A 14267-nucleotide genomic window follows, 5' to 3' on the forward strand; every position below is an offset into this window, starting at 1 on the left:
TCCAGCAAATGAGTGTACAATCCCTGTACAATGAAAACTGCTTTTTCTGTCTGCATGCTTTGAATAATTGTCATGTTCCATTAGGAGCATTTACAGTTGGACATGATTTATAACCCCCAGATTTATTCAGATATTGGTCCCTGGTTTATTTGTACAGTGAAAGTGCATCGACTCCTTCTCACAGATGTATGTTCCCCTGTGGTCATTGTCTCTTCTCTGCCTTGTGTTACTGTGGGCACGTAGAGAGGCGTGGCAGGGACTATTTAAACAGCCTGCTATATAAGTACATTGCATCAAATTGCCATAATTTCTGCTGATCGTTTTGATACCAAGCAATTGCCTTGTTCTCTTTTCGCTCTGACAGATAAGGCTTTAATAAGTCTCAGAGCTGACTTGGTCAATCTTTGCTGAATTGTCTTTCCTGCCTCGAGTCAGCATCATCATCAAGTTGAGTGTCAAAGGTTTGCTATAAAGAGCTGAAGCCAACCGCGGAGGCTCCCTTTTGACTGAGACTCCCAGAATCAACGGCCAGTGCCTGAGCCAGAGAATCCAGTCTAGAGCCAAACGTTTCAACATGGTCAAGCTGAAATGTCTCACCATGAGCAAGCTGAGAGTGCCCAACCCAGGGCTGGAGCTGAGAATACCTTCCCATGAGGAACTGGAAAACATCGAGGCAAGGGAGGCAGACACAAGACCCAAATGGGACAACAAAGCACAGTACATGCTCACCTGCATTGGATTCTGTGTGGGCCTGGGCAATGTGTGGCGATTCCCTTATCTCTGCCAGAGCCACGGAGGAGGTACGTCTTTGCTTGCTCAAATGATTGTATGGTTCCAAAGTCCCCCCACCCAACCTGTTTCAGTAACAACAACCTAAAATGTGAGAACCTGAGAAATTTGATTCATTAATTTTTTCAGGAAACTGACAGATATACATAGTATTGTGCTGTAGAGCTATAGTTCATTTGTTTATGAATGGCTTTGCAAATATAAACCTATGGAGTTCAGTGGAATTTATTCTTAAGTAATTGTGCATGGACTTGACGCAACAGTTAACAAGATGTGAATTTAGACTTCTTCTTTTGGGTATTCTCATAATGCTGGTCCAGTATGGCAAGTTAAAAATATTCTGATTTCCATGTTCAACAATTAAAAGGGAAAACACTTTTAAAGTCTTAATTACAACTATCTGTCAGAGCAGTTTTTAAAAACAGGATTAATTAAGAGACTCTATACTCTGGTACAGCATTCTTACCATGTAGGTCCCACTTAATATAAATTGCAAAATATGGCTGACATGTTTTACTGGATCATCTTGTTTTAAAACTTTAAGCTCAATGAAAAGATCTAGCATCGGGATTTTGTGTCATCAGAATTGGTCCAAAAGCGATGCGTTGTACATACTTTGCACTGTGTTATAATTTGAGACATTTTTTAAAAAATGTGTTCTGCAATCCTCCCACCAGCTGCATTCACTAATAGATAGTTTGTGTGATCAGCTCAGACAATGTGGACCACCTGTCTGGAGATGTGAGACTGAATCCCAAATTTAGTTTCCTCAGTGGGAACCCAGAGTGGTTTACAGCATTCTTTCTCCTCCATTGTAAGTCCTATGAGGCAGGTTAGGCTGAGAGTGGGTGAGCAGCCCAAGCAAGCTCCCATGGCTTCCATGGAAAAGTGGAAATGAACGTGGATGTCCCAGGTTTTATGCTGACACTCTAACCACTACACCCCACCATCTCTCATCTTTTCTATCAACCACCAAATGCACAGTATTTGTGCAGATGTGCAAACTCTATCTCTGCATGCAAGGAAATTGGTCTTTGTGTGGTTTCCAGGCTGTATGGCCGTGTTCTAGCAGCATTCTCTCCTGATGTTTTGCGTGCATCTGTGGCTGGCATCTTCAGAGGATCTGACGGTAGGAAAGCAAGTGGAGTATTTTTACCCGTTGAAGTGTCCAGGGTGGGGGGAAAGAACCATTGTCTGTTAACAAGGAAAGGGTGCAATTAGAAAGCTAGATTTACAATTAAAACGTAAAAAAATAAAAATAACATTCGGCACTTCAGGGATCAAAAAAACTCCATGGTAAAACCATCGTGTATTTGCAAATTCTAGAGCATCCGTTTTTCCAAGGGACATCAGTGTGCCAGAAAAAACCATTTTCTCCTTCAGGCACTAGCAGGCACATTTGTGGGATATGTCTGGGTCGTGCCTTGTATGCTTTCAGTATAAGGTAACCGTTGCTTTTTGACCTGTGTTCGCTGTATTCTGTCTTGACCTCAGTTCATGGCTTCCTTGCTGCTTCTAGACAACGAGGCCGCCCCTGACATGTCACACCCTGGGAAAGAATAATTGTTATTATCCAATCTCTGGGCTGGCAGCCAGGTGGCTCAATGTAGTTATCTGATACTGATAGGCAGCGCCTCCTATCTAACAGGCAGCGCCTCCTGGGAACACATCCAGCCTGTGCTGCGGCAGCTGCACTGGCTTCCAGTAGAGTTCCGGATCATCTTCAAGGTGCTGGTGTTGACCTTTAAGGCCATTCGCGGCCTGGGACCATCGTATCTTCGAGATCGCATTACCCCATATGTCCCTGCGCGGCCTCTCCGATCGGCAGAGGCCAACCTACTGGCGGTCCCTGGCCCCTCGTTGATGCAGCTGGCCTCCACACGGGCCAGGACCTTTACTGCCTTGGTGGAACGCTCTCCCTCCAGCTGTCCGGGCCCTGTGGGACCTTGGGGAGTTCCGCAGGGCCTGTAAGACGGAGCTGTTCCGCCGGGCCTTTGGACGAACCAGCCGCTAATGGTGCCCCTTCCTTGGCCCCTAACATCTGGGCCACTAACCACCTAATGATACTCGCCATGCCTCCATTTTCCGTGGGGAGGGAGGGACTTTATGTTATTGGAATGCTGGACGCCACCTTAAATTTAAATTTAAATTTTTGAGCTTTTATATTTGGAATAAGAACTGGACATTTTTATCGCTGCTTTTACATGTTTACCATTTTATATTGTATTTTGTATGCTGTGCACCACCCAGAGCCCTTCGGGGATGGGGCGGTATAAAAGTCTAATAAAATTAAAAAAATAAATAGAACAACCTCGATACCGGGTACCCATATACATAGCATATCCATATACATAGGATATATACATGGCTCCTCCCCCCCCCATTTTTCCTCCTCCCCTTCTCCAACCAGGTACCATAGATTTAGAGGACTTAGAAATTCCAGATGAACATCAGGAAGAGCTACCTGACCTAGGAGGAAAAGATATCTTGACCCAGCTTGACCAGGTCAAAAGAAGGTGGGGTCTGGGATCTGATAAATTGCTGGAAAGAGAGGGGCGAGGTCTCTTCTCTTTCTTTTTCGGCTGGGCCAATGAAGGCCTCTTGCCAGGGCTGGGAAAGGAGCAGCCATTTTTTAACCATGTGCTCATCCAGGGAGCACACTCTGCCTGCCAGTGGGGGTGACCAAAGCATCAGCTTTGGAGAGGGAATATTAATTGTTCTCTAACCTCTTTGCACATTTGATAATGCAATTATGAATGGGGTATAAAATGTTGACAGAGAGAAATTTTTCTCTCTTTCTCACAATACTAGAACCAGGGGGCATTCATTGAAAATGCTGGGGGGGAAGAATTAGGACTAATAAAAGGAAACACTTCTTCACGCAACGTGTGATTGGTGTTTGGAATATGCTGCCACAGGAGGTGGTGATGGCCACAAACCTGGATAGCTTTAAAAAGGGCTTGGACAGATTTATGGAGGAGAAGTCGATCTATGGCTTCTATCCTCCTTGATCTCAGATTGTAAATGCCTTAGCAGACCAGTTACCTTCATACCCATCACCAGATGAGGCTGTAGGAGTTTTCCTGTATCTCCCAATGATGACCTACAATTCTTTTCTGATCAGATTCTTTGGAGATGGAGGTCAAGTCTTCGAACCCTATTAAAGCCAAGAATTTATCTGCATTATGTTCTGAGGCACCAATGAATGTTTCTTTCCCAGTTCTGAAGGATGTCAAGAGTATCTGGAAGAAACCTTTCATACCTGCAAAAGCTAGAAAAGTTAAAAATCTGTATGAAGTATAACAGACTGATGGTGAATTTCTTTTTTCACATTCTGCACCTTCATCCCTGGTCACAGATAAAGTCAAAACACAGGCAGGTTTTCTCCAAAGCAACAAGGGCGTAAGTCTGCCTTTTGACGATGTGACAGCCTCCTGCCATCACCTGCTGTCCTCAAGGACAAATTAGCTCATCACCTTCCAGTTGGGAGGGAGATCACCACAGATTATTGAGTGTAAAAAATTGTTGCAGAGGGTTTTAAAGCTGGAGTTTTAAAGCTAGCCACCACTCACCCTACCAGATCCTAATGAAACTGGGTGACTTTTTGCCTAAAGGGGCAGTTAAATTGGTTCCCCATAATGTTTCTATCTAGGGTTTTTATTCCAGGTTGTTTGCTGTTTCAAAGGTTATCTCTGTCTTATACTTGACCTTTGAAAATTGAATCAGTTCTTGGCCTGTTATGCATGTGTCACCTACCTCGCATATGATTGCTTCAAAGTAGAGTTTCCCCGTATCTTTTTGTTCTATCTGGGCTGATCCATATTAGTTGGCTACAATCCAAATTTGTGAGGCTTCAGAGTCATGGATCCAAAGACCTATGATGTCCAGATATGCAGTGATGCTTAAATAGATGAATGAAGCATTCTGTATGCTCCAAAACAAGATGACTCCACAAAATAATGCAGCCATGATACTGAAGAAGTCACATTTACAGAGTGATAACAGCATTGCCTGCCTATACTTCTGGGACAAGAGACTTCCCAACCAGAAGGGGAAGAAGATGGAGCAAAAAAAAAAAAAGAGAGAAAGAGAGAGAGAGAGAGAGAGAGAGAGACTGTAGTACCTGTAAGGAGATCAGAAAGAAACACAAAGGAGTTGCACCAAAGAGATACACCTACCACATGAATGTGCAAAGTCATAATGAACCCAAAAGCTGGGATGAAATTATGAAATTGTCCTTCTCTTCCTGATGTTCATCTGGAATTTCTAAGTCCTCCAAATCTATGGTACCTGGTTGGAGAAGGGGAGGAGGAAAAAGGGGGGGGGAGCCATGTATATATCCTATGTATATGGATATCCTATGTATATGGGTTTCAGCTCACTATAAGAAACCAGCAGAGAAAATAAATTCTTTTCAATGGTCTTATTGGGAAAATAATAAATGGAATAAAATAAATTCTCACTCACAATCATTCAATTACTGGGGTAAAAACACACACACAAGGTTTCCTAGGATGTAATTTAGAGGTGAAAGACAGGTTTTGGATATATATAGAGGAAAAGGATTATAAAGATTATATTTACCAGTCTTGTAGTGGATGTCCAGGAAACAGAGACCTAATGGCCAGCACTAGGCTGTGGATTATTAGCGCTGTTGGAAGAATATTATCGAGCACCATGGTGGTGTGATAATATTGAACACCTGACTGGAGTCTGGGGTGGGCTTTTATAGGGAAAAAATAACTTGGGGCAGGTGAAATCATTGAACAAAGGATTTTTCCTGCTGTTCCAGGTGATGTAATGGTCTTGAGTGTCAGACCATTGACCTGATGGCTGACCCATTATCTTGATGGGTTTTGCCGCTGTTGGACAATACAGGTAACGACCCTTAATGGGCGTTACAACATAGATGGTCACAAGGAGGATGAGTCACAGGAAAGGTTAACAAATACAGACAAAAGAGAACTGGTTTCACTCAGGTGGGCTGTTGTCCATATTCAAATGCTATTTCCTGAGTATGGGCCAGGCATGAGGTTGGGGGCGGGAGGTGGAAATCCTTTAGGCATTCTTGCCCACAAGTTCAGACACAGTCCCAAGATGGAGTTTCTGAATCCAAACAGACTCCTACATTTCAGGGCACTGTTCTGCCAGGTCCGACAGGGCAGCAGTTTGGGAGGAAGACCATCCTCTCTCCTTCCGCACCACCCAGGTCAGGTTGGCTACATTATACACCATTGCATTTGCTTGGTCAAAGTCCACATTCCACTAAAACTCTTGGTTAATAGACACTCAAATTCTTCACTGTCCCCAAAGGCTGATCCACTATTCATAACTCATCAGCTTAATGTCGTATAGATGGTCCAGCATTCTCACAGAGACTCAAGCTGCCTTTAATAGGGGTTTCCCTTCATTTTTGAAGTGATGAAGTGATTTCTGTTTGTTCAGTTCTGTCTCTGCTGCATTTCAGATGTGGTCATCTTAGGAGAGGGTGTATCTTGAAAGTGGATATTTAAGCTTAAAATAGTAATTATTATATTGCTAGCAAGCTCAATGGCATAACATAATGAAATACTAGTACATCACACTTGCATTGAGCAAGAAGTCCCCCAGCGTTTCATTGTCGTCTGTCAGCGAGCAATGTCCTCTAATCCTTGGCTTTGCTTTCTAAAAAACTGTAGTGAGCCTTCTCTCAAATCAATAAATATTTCTTCAAATGTATGAAGCAACTTACAAATAAGTCAACCACAATGATTTTAAAACACACACATAATAATGCAACCACCATCCCAATCTCCAGTGCCCCCAAACACAAAACATCACATAATGAAGAAGAAAAAGAATGCAAATGGAGGTAACATTTATTTCAGACATTTATGCTCTGCTTTTCCTTTCAATCCTGGCTCAAACAAATCACAAGTAGAAAAAGATGAAATACAAGTATAATTTAAAGAACTGGTTAAAATAGAAACCAAATATTTTTTTGAAAATCACATTTTTAAGACTCTGGGCATGGAACAGTCAGATTGCCCTAGAAATTCCTTAATGAACTGGAACAAATATATCTTTGGTGAAAGCTGGAAGGGTCTGTGGTGACGGCACCAATCAAACTTCCCAGGAAAGGACAGTAAATAGCAGTAAATAGCAAGCCTTTATTGGCATAAATTCCCAGGAAAGGGAATTCCACAGTTCAGAGGCCATGGTCAGGAATTCTCTCCTTGCCCTTGCCTGTTGAACATCTTAGAGTCTGGTTGTGGTGGGTTTTCCATGCTATGTGGCTGTGGTCTAGTAGATCTTGTTCCTAACGTTTCGCCTGCATCCATGGGTGGCATCTTCAGAGGTGTATCACAGAGAGAAGTGTGTTACACACTGTGACCAGTGAGAAGGGAATGTTTAGTGGGTATATATTGTCCATGTCCCAGGCTGGGGAACCAATCAGTAAGTGTTTGGGTGGAACTTGCTATGCAAAGGTGTGGTCGGCTGCATTGTATTGCAGGTGGGGTTTTCAGTTGTTAGAATGCTTTAGGGGTGCTGGGGCTGTTTAGCACTTTGGACTTATGGGAGGATGAGAATGATGTTCTGTGTTTCATTTCTTACTGATGTTTCTATCACTGGAGATTTTACATCAGTCCATTTACATTTGTATTCACATTTGCATTCCCTACAGTAGCAGCAGTATTAATGAATACAGATCCTGTGTCTGGGAGAAGTCCATTGTCCATGAACGTAGCATGCCCTTGGCCTTTGATTCTGGTGTTTTTAAGTACTGGTAGCCAAGTTTTGTTAATTCTCAGAGTCTCTTCCTTCTTGTTGAAGTTGTCTTGGTGTTCATGGATTTCAGTAGCCTCCCTGTGTAATCTGACATAGTAACTGTAAGGTTGCAGTTCAACCTTGGAGAGGTTCCCGCTGAGGTTTTGGCTGAACGCCCGGGAAGGGGAATTTTGCTGTTTTGGTTATCTTTTACTTGCTTGCTTGCCTGTGTAAAATTCTGTGTGAGACTCTGTGTGAAAACCTGCCTTGTTTATATACTTTTGGCGGGAGCTCGTCTGATGCCCTGTATAAGCGACTGCTTGAGTTCTGGGTGTCAGTTCCCGCATTGCCTGTTTCTGACTAAGAATGCCAGCTCAATAAAAAACTTAACACGGTTGCTTTTGACTGGACTTTACTGGTTTGTTACAGTAACTGTCTGAGTTGTCCAGAATTTCAGTGTTTTCAAATAAAATGTTATGTCCAGTTTTGTTTAGAGCATGTTCTGCTACTGCAGATTTTTTTGGGATGGTTACGCCGACAGTGTCTTTCGTGCTCTTTAATACAAGTCTGAATGCTGCATTTTGTAGGTCCTATGTAGACCTTTCCACAGCTGCAGGATATACAATAGACTCCTGCAGAAGTGAGGGAGTCTCTCTTGTCCTTTGCTGAGCATAGCATCTGCTATATTTTTTCTGGTAGGTTTGAATATTGTTTGTAAGTTATGTTTTTTTCATCAGTTTCCCCATTTGATCTGTGATTCCTTTGATATATGGTAGAGATATTTTTCCTGTGGTGGGCTGTTTCTCCTCAGTCCTCTGGGCTCTTCTTGGTTTTAAGGCTCTTCTGATTTTTGTTGTGGAGTAGCCATTTGCCTGCAGATCCCAGTCTAGATGATTGATTTCATCAGGGAGGAGGTGAGGTTCACAGATTCGTTTTGCATGATATATTAAGGTTTTGATTATACCTCTTTTTTGTTGGGAGTGGTGGTTGGAGTTTTTATGTAGATCCTGGTCTGTGCGTGTTGGTTTTCTGTATACTGAGTGGCCCAGTTGATGGTTGGGTTTGCAAAAGTTATTTGTTATTTTCTTTTTCAGAAACAACATCGGGACTCCCATTGTCGAGAATGTTGGCCTGATGAACCCCCTCTCTAGGTTCTTGTCCAAGAACTCCTGTAGAGCCTCTGCCTCGTGGGGGCTCATGGCATAAAGTCTCCCTTTTGGAAACTTGGTCCCCGGGATCAGCTCAATTTTGCAGTCTGTGCACTGGTGTGGGTGCAATTTGTAGCATTCCCCCTCCTGAAAAACCTTTTTCAAGTCTCTGTAAGGATTGGGGATGGCGTCGGCTGCTTCCCCATGGGCTACTAGAGGTCTCCCATCCTTCTGGGTGGGCTCTTGGGTGGCTGTGTGACTTAGGATTTTCGGGTCCACATGGGCCCCACAAGGAGGCTCGTTGAAACAGACCACTTTCTTTTTCCATTAGATGTCCATAGAGCCACATTAGTCCCCTTCTTGGGGTTGGTGGGGGAGAGGGGAAGGACAAGTGGGTTCGAATTGTCATTTACCTGATGGTTGGTGCCTTGCTTTTCGACCTGGCCCTTGGCGCTCTTTAGGTCAGGTCGTGGTCGTTTCCCGATGTCTCGCTACTTGCTTTGTTGTCCAACATTTTGTCGGCACTCTCTTCATCCTCCGACTCAGCCGTTTCCAAGGCCAGGCCAACTCTGTTGGTTAGGTGGCACTTTGCCCCTTCTTGGCCCCCTTGTGACTAGTGGCGGGTTTCAGGGCAGCTGCCGGGGCCCTAGCACTTCTCGAGGCAGTTGGTGATCAGATGACCTGCCTCCCCATAGTGTAGGCACAATCCAAGCTGCCAGTGGGCATAAACCATCTCCCCGGCCTCCTGGTGACTATGATGTGAGCTATTCTGCTTGTTCATGGTTCTTTTCCCAGCCGATTGCTGGGAGAGAGTTCCCCGCTGCCAGGCACGTTGGACCTCCTTGAGGCAAATCCATCCCATCAGGGTGTTCAGGTCTCTGGCTGCCAGGGCCCACTGAAGTACTTCTGAGTCCAAGCCATCTTTAAACATGTGGATAAAGATGTGCTTGGGCCAATTCTGCAGGTGGCTTGCCAGCTGGCAGAACTCGGACTCGTAGTCAGCTACCAAGCAGTACCCTTGCTTCAGTTGCTGCAGGTGGTCCCAAACCTTCTCCTCAAGTAAGGGATCTTCAAAACATCTGTGGAGGGATATCATGGACTGGTCGAAGTCAGTTAACTCGGGGGCATCTTCTTTGAAGAGACCCACCAGCCATGCGGCCACCTCCCCTTTGAGAAGGGTCTTGATCTCGTACACCCTCTCGACATGGTTCTCGTCCTTATCCTCCATCATATTCATGTATGCACCAACTTGCATGAGGAAGTAGGGGAGCTTCTCCAGGTCCCCATCAAATGTAGCTTTTAACTCTCATCTCTTCCTCAGTCTTGGGGCTGGAGGTGCTGGTCCCGGATGCCCGGCGGAAGCGCATTGCCCCACACCACCTCCAGCTGCACCTCTGCCATGTACAAGGCTAGGAGCTGCTTGGATTGGTGCTCCCGCTCCCTCTGCTAGTTGGGCTGCTATCAGGCCAGTCATCTGCCATTGGAGGGCCCATAGTTCGTGCCGCATCTTGTCCCATTCCCTCCGGATATCATCTCTCTCCTGGCAGAGTTCAAACTGTTCGCAGTGCCATTGGTCGCCCTCCCGCTTGGGGCCACGCTCAAATTGCTGGAGTTCCCATCTGTCGCCAACCATGAGGGGTCCCTCTTCTAGGTCTCTGTCACTGTCTCACAGCGCATGCCAGCCATAATTCCCAAAGTCCTGGGGTGTGGTAGCCTCACTCCCAGCCATAGGGCCTAGCTGGGGTTTCTAGGCCACATTTGGGAGCTGGGGTGGCTACTGCCTGGATGGAGGGTGGCTTGGCCTCCTGGCCCTTCTGGTCAGAGAGGCCAGGCCCATCATTGATGTCCAAACTGCTGTTAGAGGTTGTTCCCCCCCTTCAACCCAGCCATACTGGTAGTAGGGATCCAGAAAATCTGGTTTAATGTAAGGTTTGGGTGTAGTAGTCAATAAGTGAGACTTGAGAAGAATTCAGTAGTCTTTATTGAACTGCCTGTTACCCTTGTAGCAGAAAGCCAGATCTAAAGAATCTGGTTTCTGCAACCACATAGATCTCAAACGTTTCCCACTTGCCCTGCCCCCCCCCCCCATCTTTCGGAGTTGAACAGTTTGACAGAACAACAGAGTAACGAGGCGAGAACAGTTTTGTTATGGAACGCAAGTATCTCAAGGACATGCGATAGACTTTGCTCCCTGGCCCAATGCGGGCTGAGGCAAGGAAGCCTGATTCACTATGTTACTAAGTGCAGCAATTAGGAGAGATTAACATGAACAGATCGCAGCAAGTCCAGGGGTGACCTTGGCTCAAGCCAGCCGATGCCAGGCAGGGCGGGGGCCAGGCAGGCCTGACAGCCAGATGGGCCTCTGACAGACGCCTGAACTTAGCCTGATCATGAGAAGGAGGGCAGGAATGGATGAGTCGGCATTTGGCTTTTGTGGCCCTTTTTTACTGGCCCAGGATAATGCTTATCACCACTTTGACGTCAGGAAGGAATTCCTCTCCAGGCCAGACTGGTCAGGGATCCTGCATAGAGCAGGGGTCATGGGAGTTTGGGGCGTCATTATGAATTTCCTGCATTGTGCAGGGGGCTGGAGTAAATGACCTTTGAGGTCCCTTGCAGCTCTATGCTTCTATGCTTATATTCAATAAAATATATTAATTTTGGATTTACACCCCCCCCCCACAGGAGCGTTTATGATCCCTTTCCTCATTTTGCTTGTCCTGGAAGGCATTCCGTTGCTTTACCTTGAGTTTGCCATTGGTCAAAGGCTCCGGAGAGGCAGCGTGGGAGTCTGGAGCTCTATCCATCCTTACTTGAAGGGAGTAGGTAAGTTGGAAGTTACTCAACAGTTACTCAACCACTGTTATTCCATCCAGGGACATCTCTGTGTTGTGGAATTATAGGTAGATCTTGAGACTGCCCTGGAAGCTCCTGTTTTAGAATGTGGTGGCATCATTAAGAGCTCCTATTTGGCCTGTGCTCTGCCAGTTGCACGGGCTCACAATAGAATACTGGATCAGATTCAAAGTTTTGGTATTGAAGCTTGGCCTAAACAGTCTGGGGCTGTCAAACCTGTGGGACTGCCTCTCTGACTATAACCCCCAGAGAGCATTATCCTGGCTCCAGAGGTGTACAACTGTCCTCAACCAGGGCCAGAGCTTTTTTTGGCTCCAGCTCCAACCTGGTGAAAGGCTCTGTCTATGGCAACACAGGCCCAGTGGGATCTTGGTCAATTTTGCAGGGCCTATAAGATGGAGATTTTTCTACCAGGTCTATGGCTGAGGCAGCAGTGTTTACATCATTGCTGACCTCCCTATCTTTATCTTTATCCTTATTTTATTTTTGTGTTATTTTTATGTGTTTTATGTTGATTTAGACATTGATAAGATTTAATTTATTAGGTTTTTCCTTCCTTAGTTAGTCACCAAGTGGTGAATATGATGTACTAGAGCTCCAGGGATAATGTTATTTGTATTTTTTAGTGTATGTGAATTTAGATTGTTTAATATGTTGTTAGCTACCCTGAGCCTAACCTAGTCGGGATGGGGGTGGGGTAGAAGTCAAATCAATCAATCAATCAATCAATCAATCAATCAATCAATCAATCAATCAATCAATCAATCAATCTAAAGCAGTGGTGTAGGAGGTTAAGAGCTCGTGTATCTAATCTGGAGGAACCGGATTTGATTCCCAGCTCTGCCGCCTGAGCTGTGGAGGCTTATCTGGGGAATTCAGATTAGCCTGTACACTCCCGCACACGCCAGCTGGGTGACCTTGGGCTAGTCACAGCTTCTTGGAGCTCTCTCAGCCCCACCCACCTCACAGGGTGTTTGTTGTGAGGGGGGAAGGGCAAAGAGATTGTAAGCCCCTTTGAGTCTCCTGCAGGAGAGAAATGAGGGATATAAATCCAAACTCCTCCTCCTCCTCCTCCTCCTCCTCCTCCTTTCCCATACAATGTATTTCACGGCCAGATTCAACTGGTTGTGGTGGTCTTTCCCATACATCTTAAATTTCTAACTAGCAGCAGCAAAATAACTATTTGATTCTTGAGTTTTTGAAGGAATGGCTCAATGAATGTAATTTCCAAATTAAAGGGGTTTTTAAGTGCCCATTTAAGAACAGAATAGGAGCCCTACTGCATCAGAGCAGTGATTTATTTAGTCAAACATCCTGTTCACACGGTGGTCAACCAGTTGCCCTGAACATCCAACAAGCAGATAATAGAGACCAAAGCTTCCCTTTGGTATTGCCTACTGGCACTGATATTAAACAGTTGAATATGGAGGTTCCCTTTAGTTGCCATTGATTGGAGAGGGACGTTGGCTTAGTGGTAAAGCATCTGCCTGCATGCTGGTGATGTGAAAGACCTCTTCCTCAGACCACTGTTAGGCTGAGTAGGCCATATTGATGGATGGAAGGCCTGATGGAAACAGGCAGTCATGTCTTATCACTTTGTCATTTGTGAAGGGATATTTGGTCTCTACACATAACTCCAACCTTATAAAATTTCCAGGCAGGCTGTTCTACTGAAACCAACTTTAAGATGGCCAAATGTTGTTCCTTTGTATGCTGAATAAAGAAGCAATTGGTTGTTTTTTTTATTAATTATGTCTGCGCTATTGAAATCAGCCTATTTTTTTGTAAAACAACCTACATTCCACATTACTGAGAGAGCTACAACAGCAGATGTCTAATGAGCTGATAAGGCATTGCCTGAGAACCAAAGTGAAAAAACATAAGCACAGCAGGGAGGGGGAATGAGAAGAGAAAGGTTCCCACATCCTGGTCAGGAGACATGGCGGGATCAAACAGGGGCTGATCATGACATATATGACTATGGAATTTTATTGTATGTAGATGATATGTGACAGCTGATCTATGATTGTAACAAGTAAAGATTGATTCATTGATTTAATATGAATACAAGGTCAGGCTGCATGTGATAGCTACAAGGTGACGTATGTAAAAAACAAACAAAACCTACTTGTGTATTATACACAAGTATTATACACTTGTATTATACACAGTTAGGCCAAATTTTTCCTGCTGACTTGCTGGTCTATGAGCATAGATTAACCGTGATGAATCAAATCAACTGTCTGTCTAGTCTGGCAACCTGTTTCCAACAGTAGTTAATCAGATATCAAAGGGAAACCCAGAAGCAGAGCCACTAAAAGAAGCCCTGTCTTCTTAAACTCTTCCCAAAGCATCTGCCAATCAGAAACATTCTTCCTCTGAACTAGGCTTGTCATCTGCCAGATGGTGGCTGGAGATTTCCCAGTTCACCTGGGAAAAATGGCTGCTTTGAAAGATGGACTCTGTGGCATTAAATTCCAATGAAGTTCCTCCCCTCCCCAAACTCTCCCCTCATCAGGCTCCACCCCTGAAATCTTCAGGTATTTCCCAATCTTACTTTGAACCCCAAAGGCCCATTTGGCCATTGTGGTCAAAAGCCATAAATCTGGCTCACCTATTTTGAATCCATCTAATCCAGTGGTGGCGAACCTTTGGCACTCCAGATGTTATGGACTACAATTCCCATCAGCCCCTGCCAGCATGGCCAATTGGCCATGCTGGCAGGGG

The 14267-nt window shown here is 44.9% G+C and overlaps 1 protein-coding gene across 1 annotated transcript in view; it reads left to right on the forward strand.

The window, feature by feature from the left end:
• The first annotated feature begins 574 nt into the window (after nucleotides 1-574).
• The window catches only part of LOC125443353 (tomoregulin-1-like), a 64054-nt gene continuing 50361 nt past the window's right edge, over nucleotides 575-14267 (forward strand). Inside the window, exons 1-4 of the mRNA XM_048515377.1 lie at nucleotides 575-760; nucleotides 1483-1509; nucleotides 4189-4191; nucleotides 7033-7042. Of these exons, the coding sequence (XP_048371334.1) occupies nucleotides 575-760; nucleotides 1483-1509; nucleotides 4189-4191; nucleotides 7033-7042 (226 nt within the window). The remainder of the gene's footprint in view (nucleotides 761-1482; nucleotides 1510-4188; nucleotides 4192-7032; nucleotides 7043-14267) is intronic.

The sequence above is a fragment of the Sphaerodactylus townsendi genome, linkage group LG14 (assembly GCF_021028975.2).
Source record: "Sphaerodactylus townsendi isolate TG3544 linkage group LG14, MPM_Stown_v2.3, whole genome shotgun sequence".
Lineage (NCBI taxonomy): Eukaryota > Metazoa > Chordata > Lepidosauria > Squamata > Sphaerodactylidae > Sphaerodactylus > Sphaerodactylus townsendi.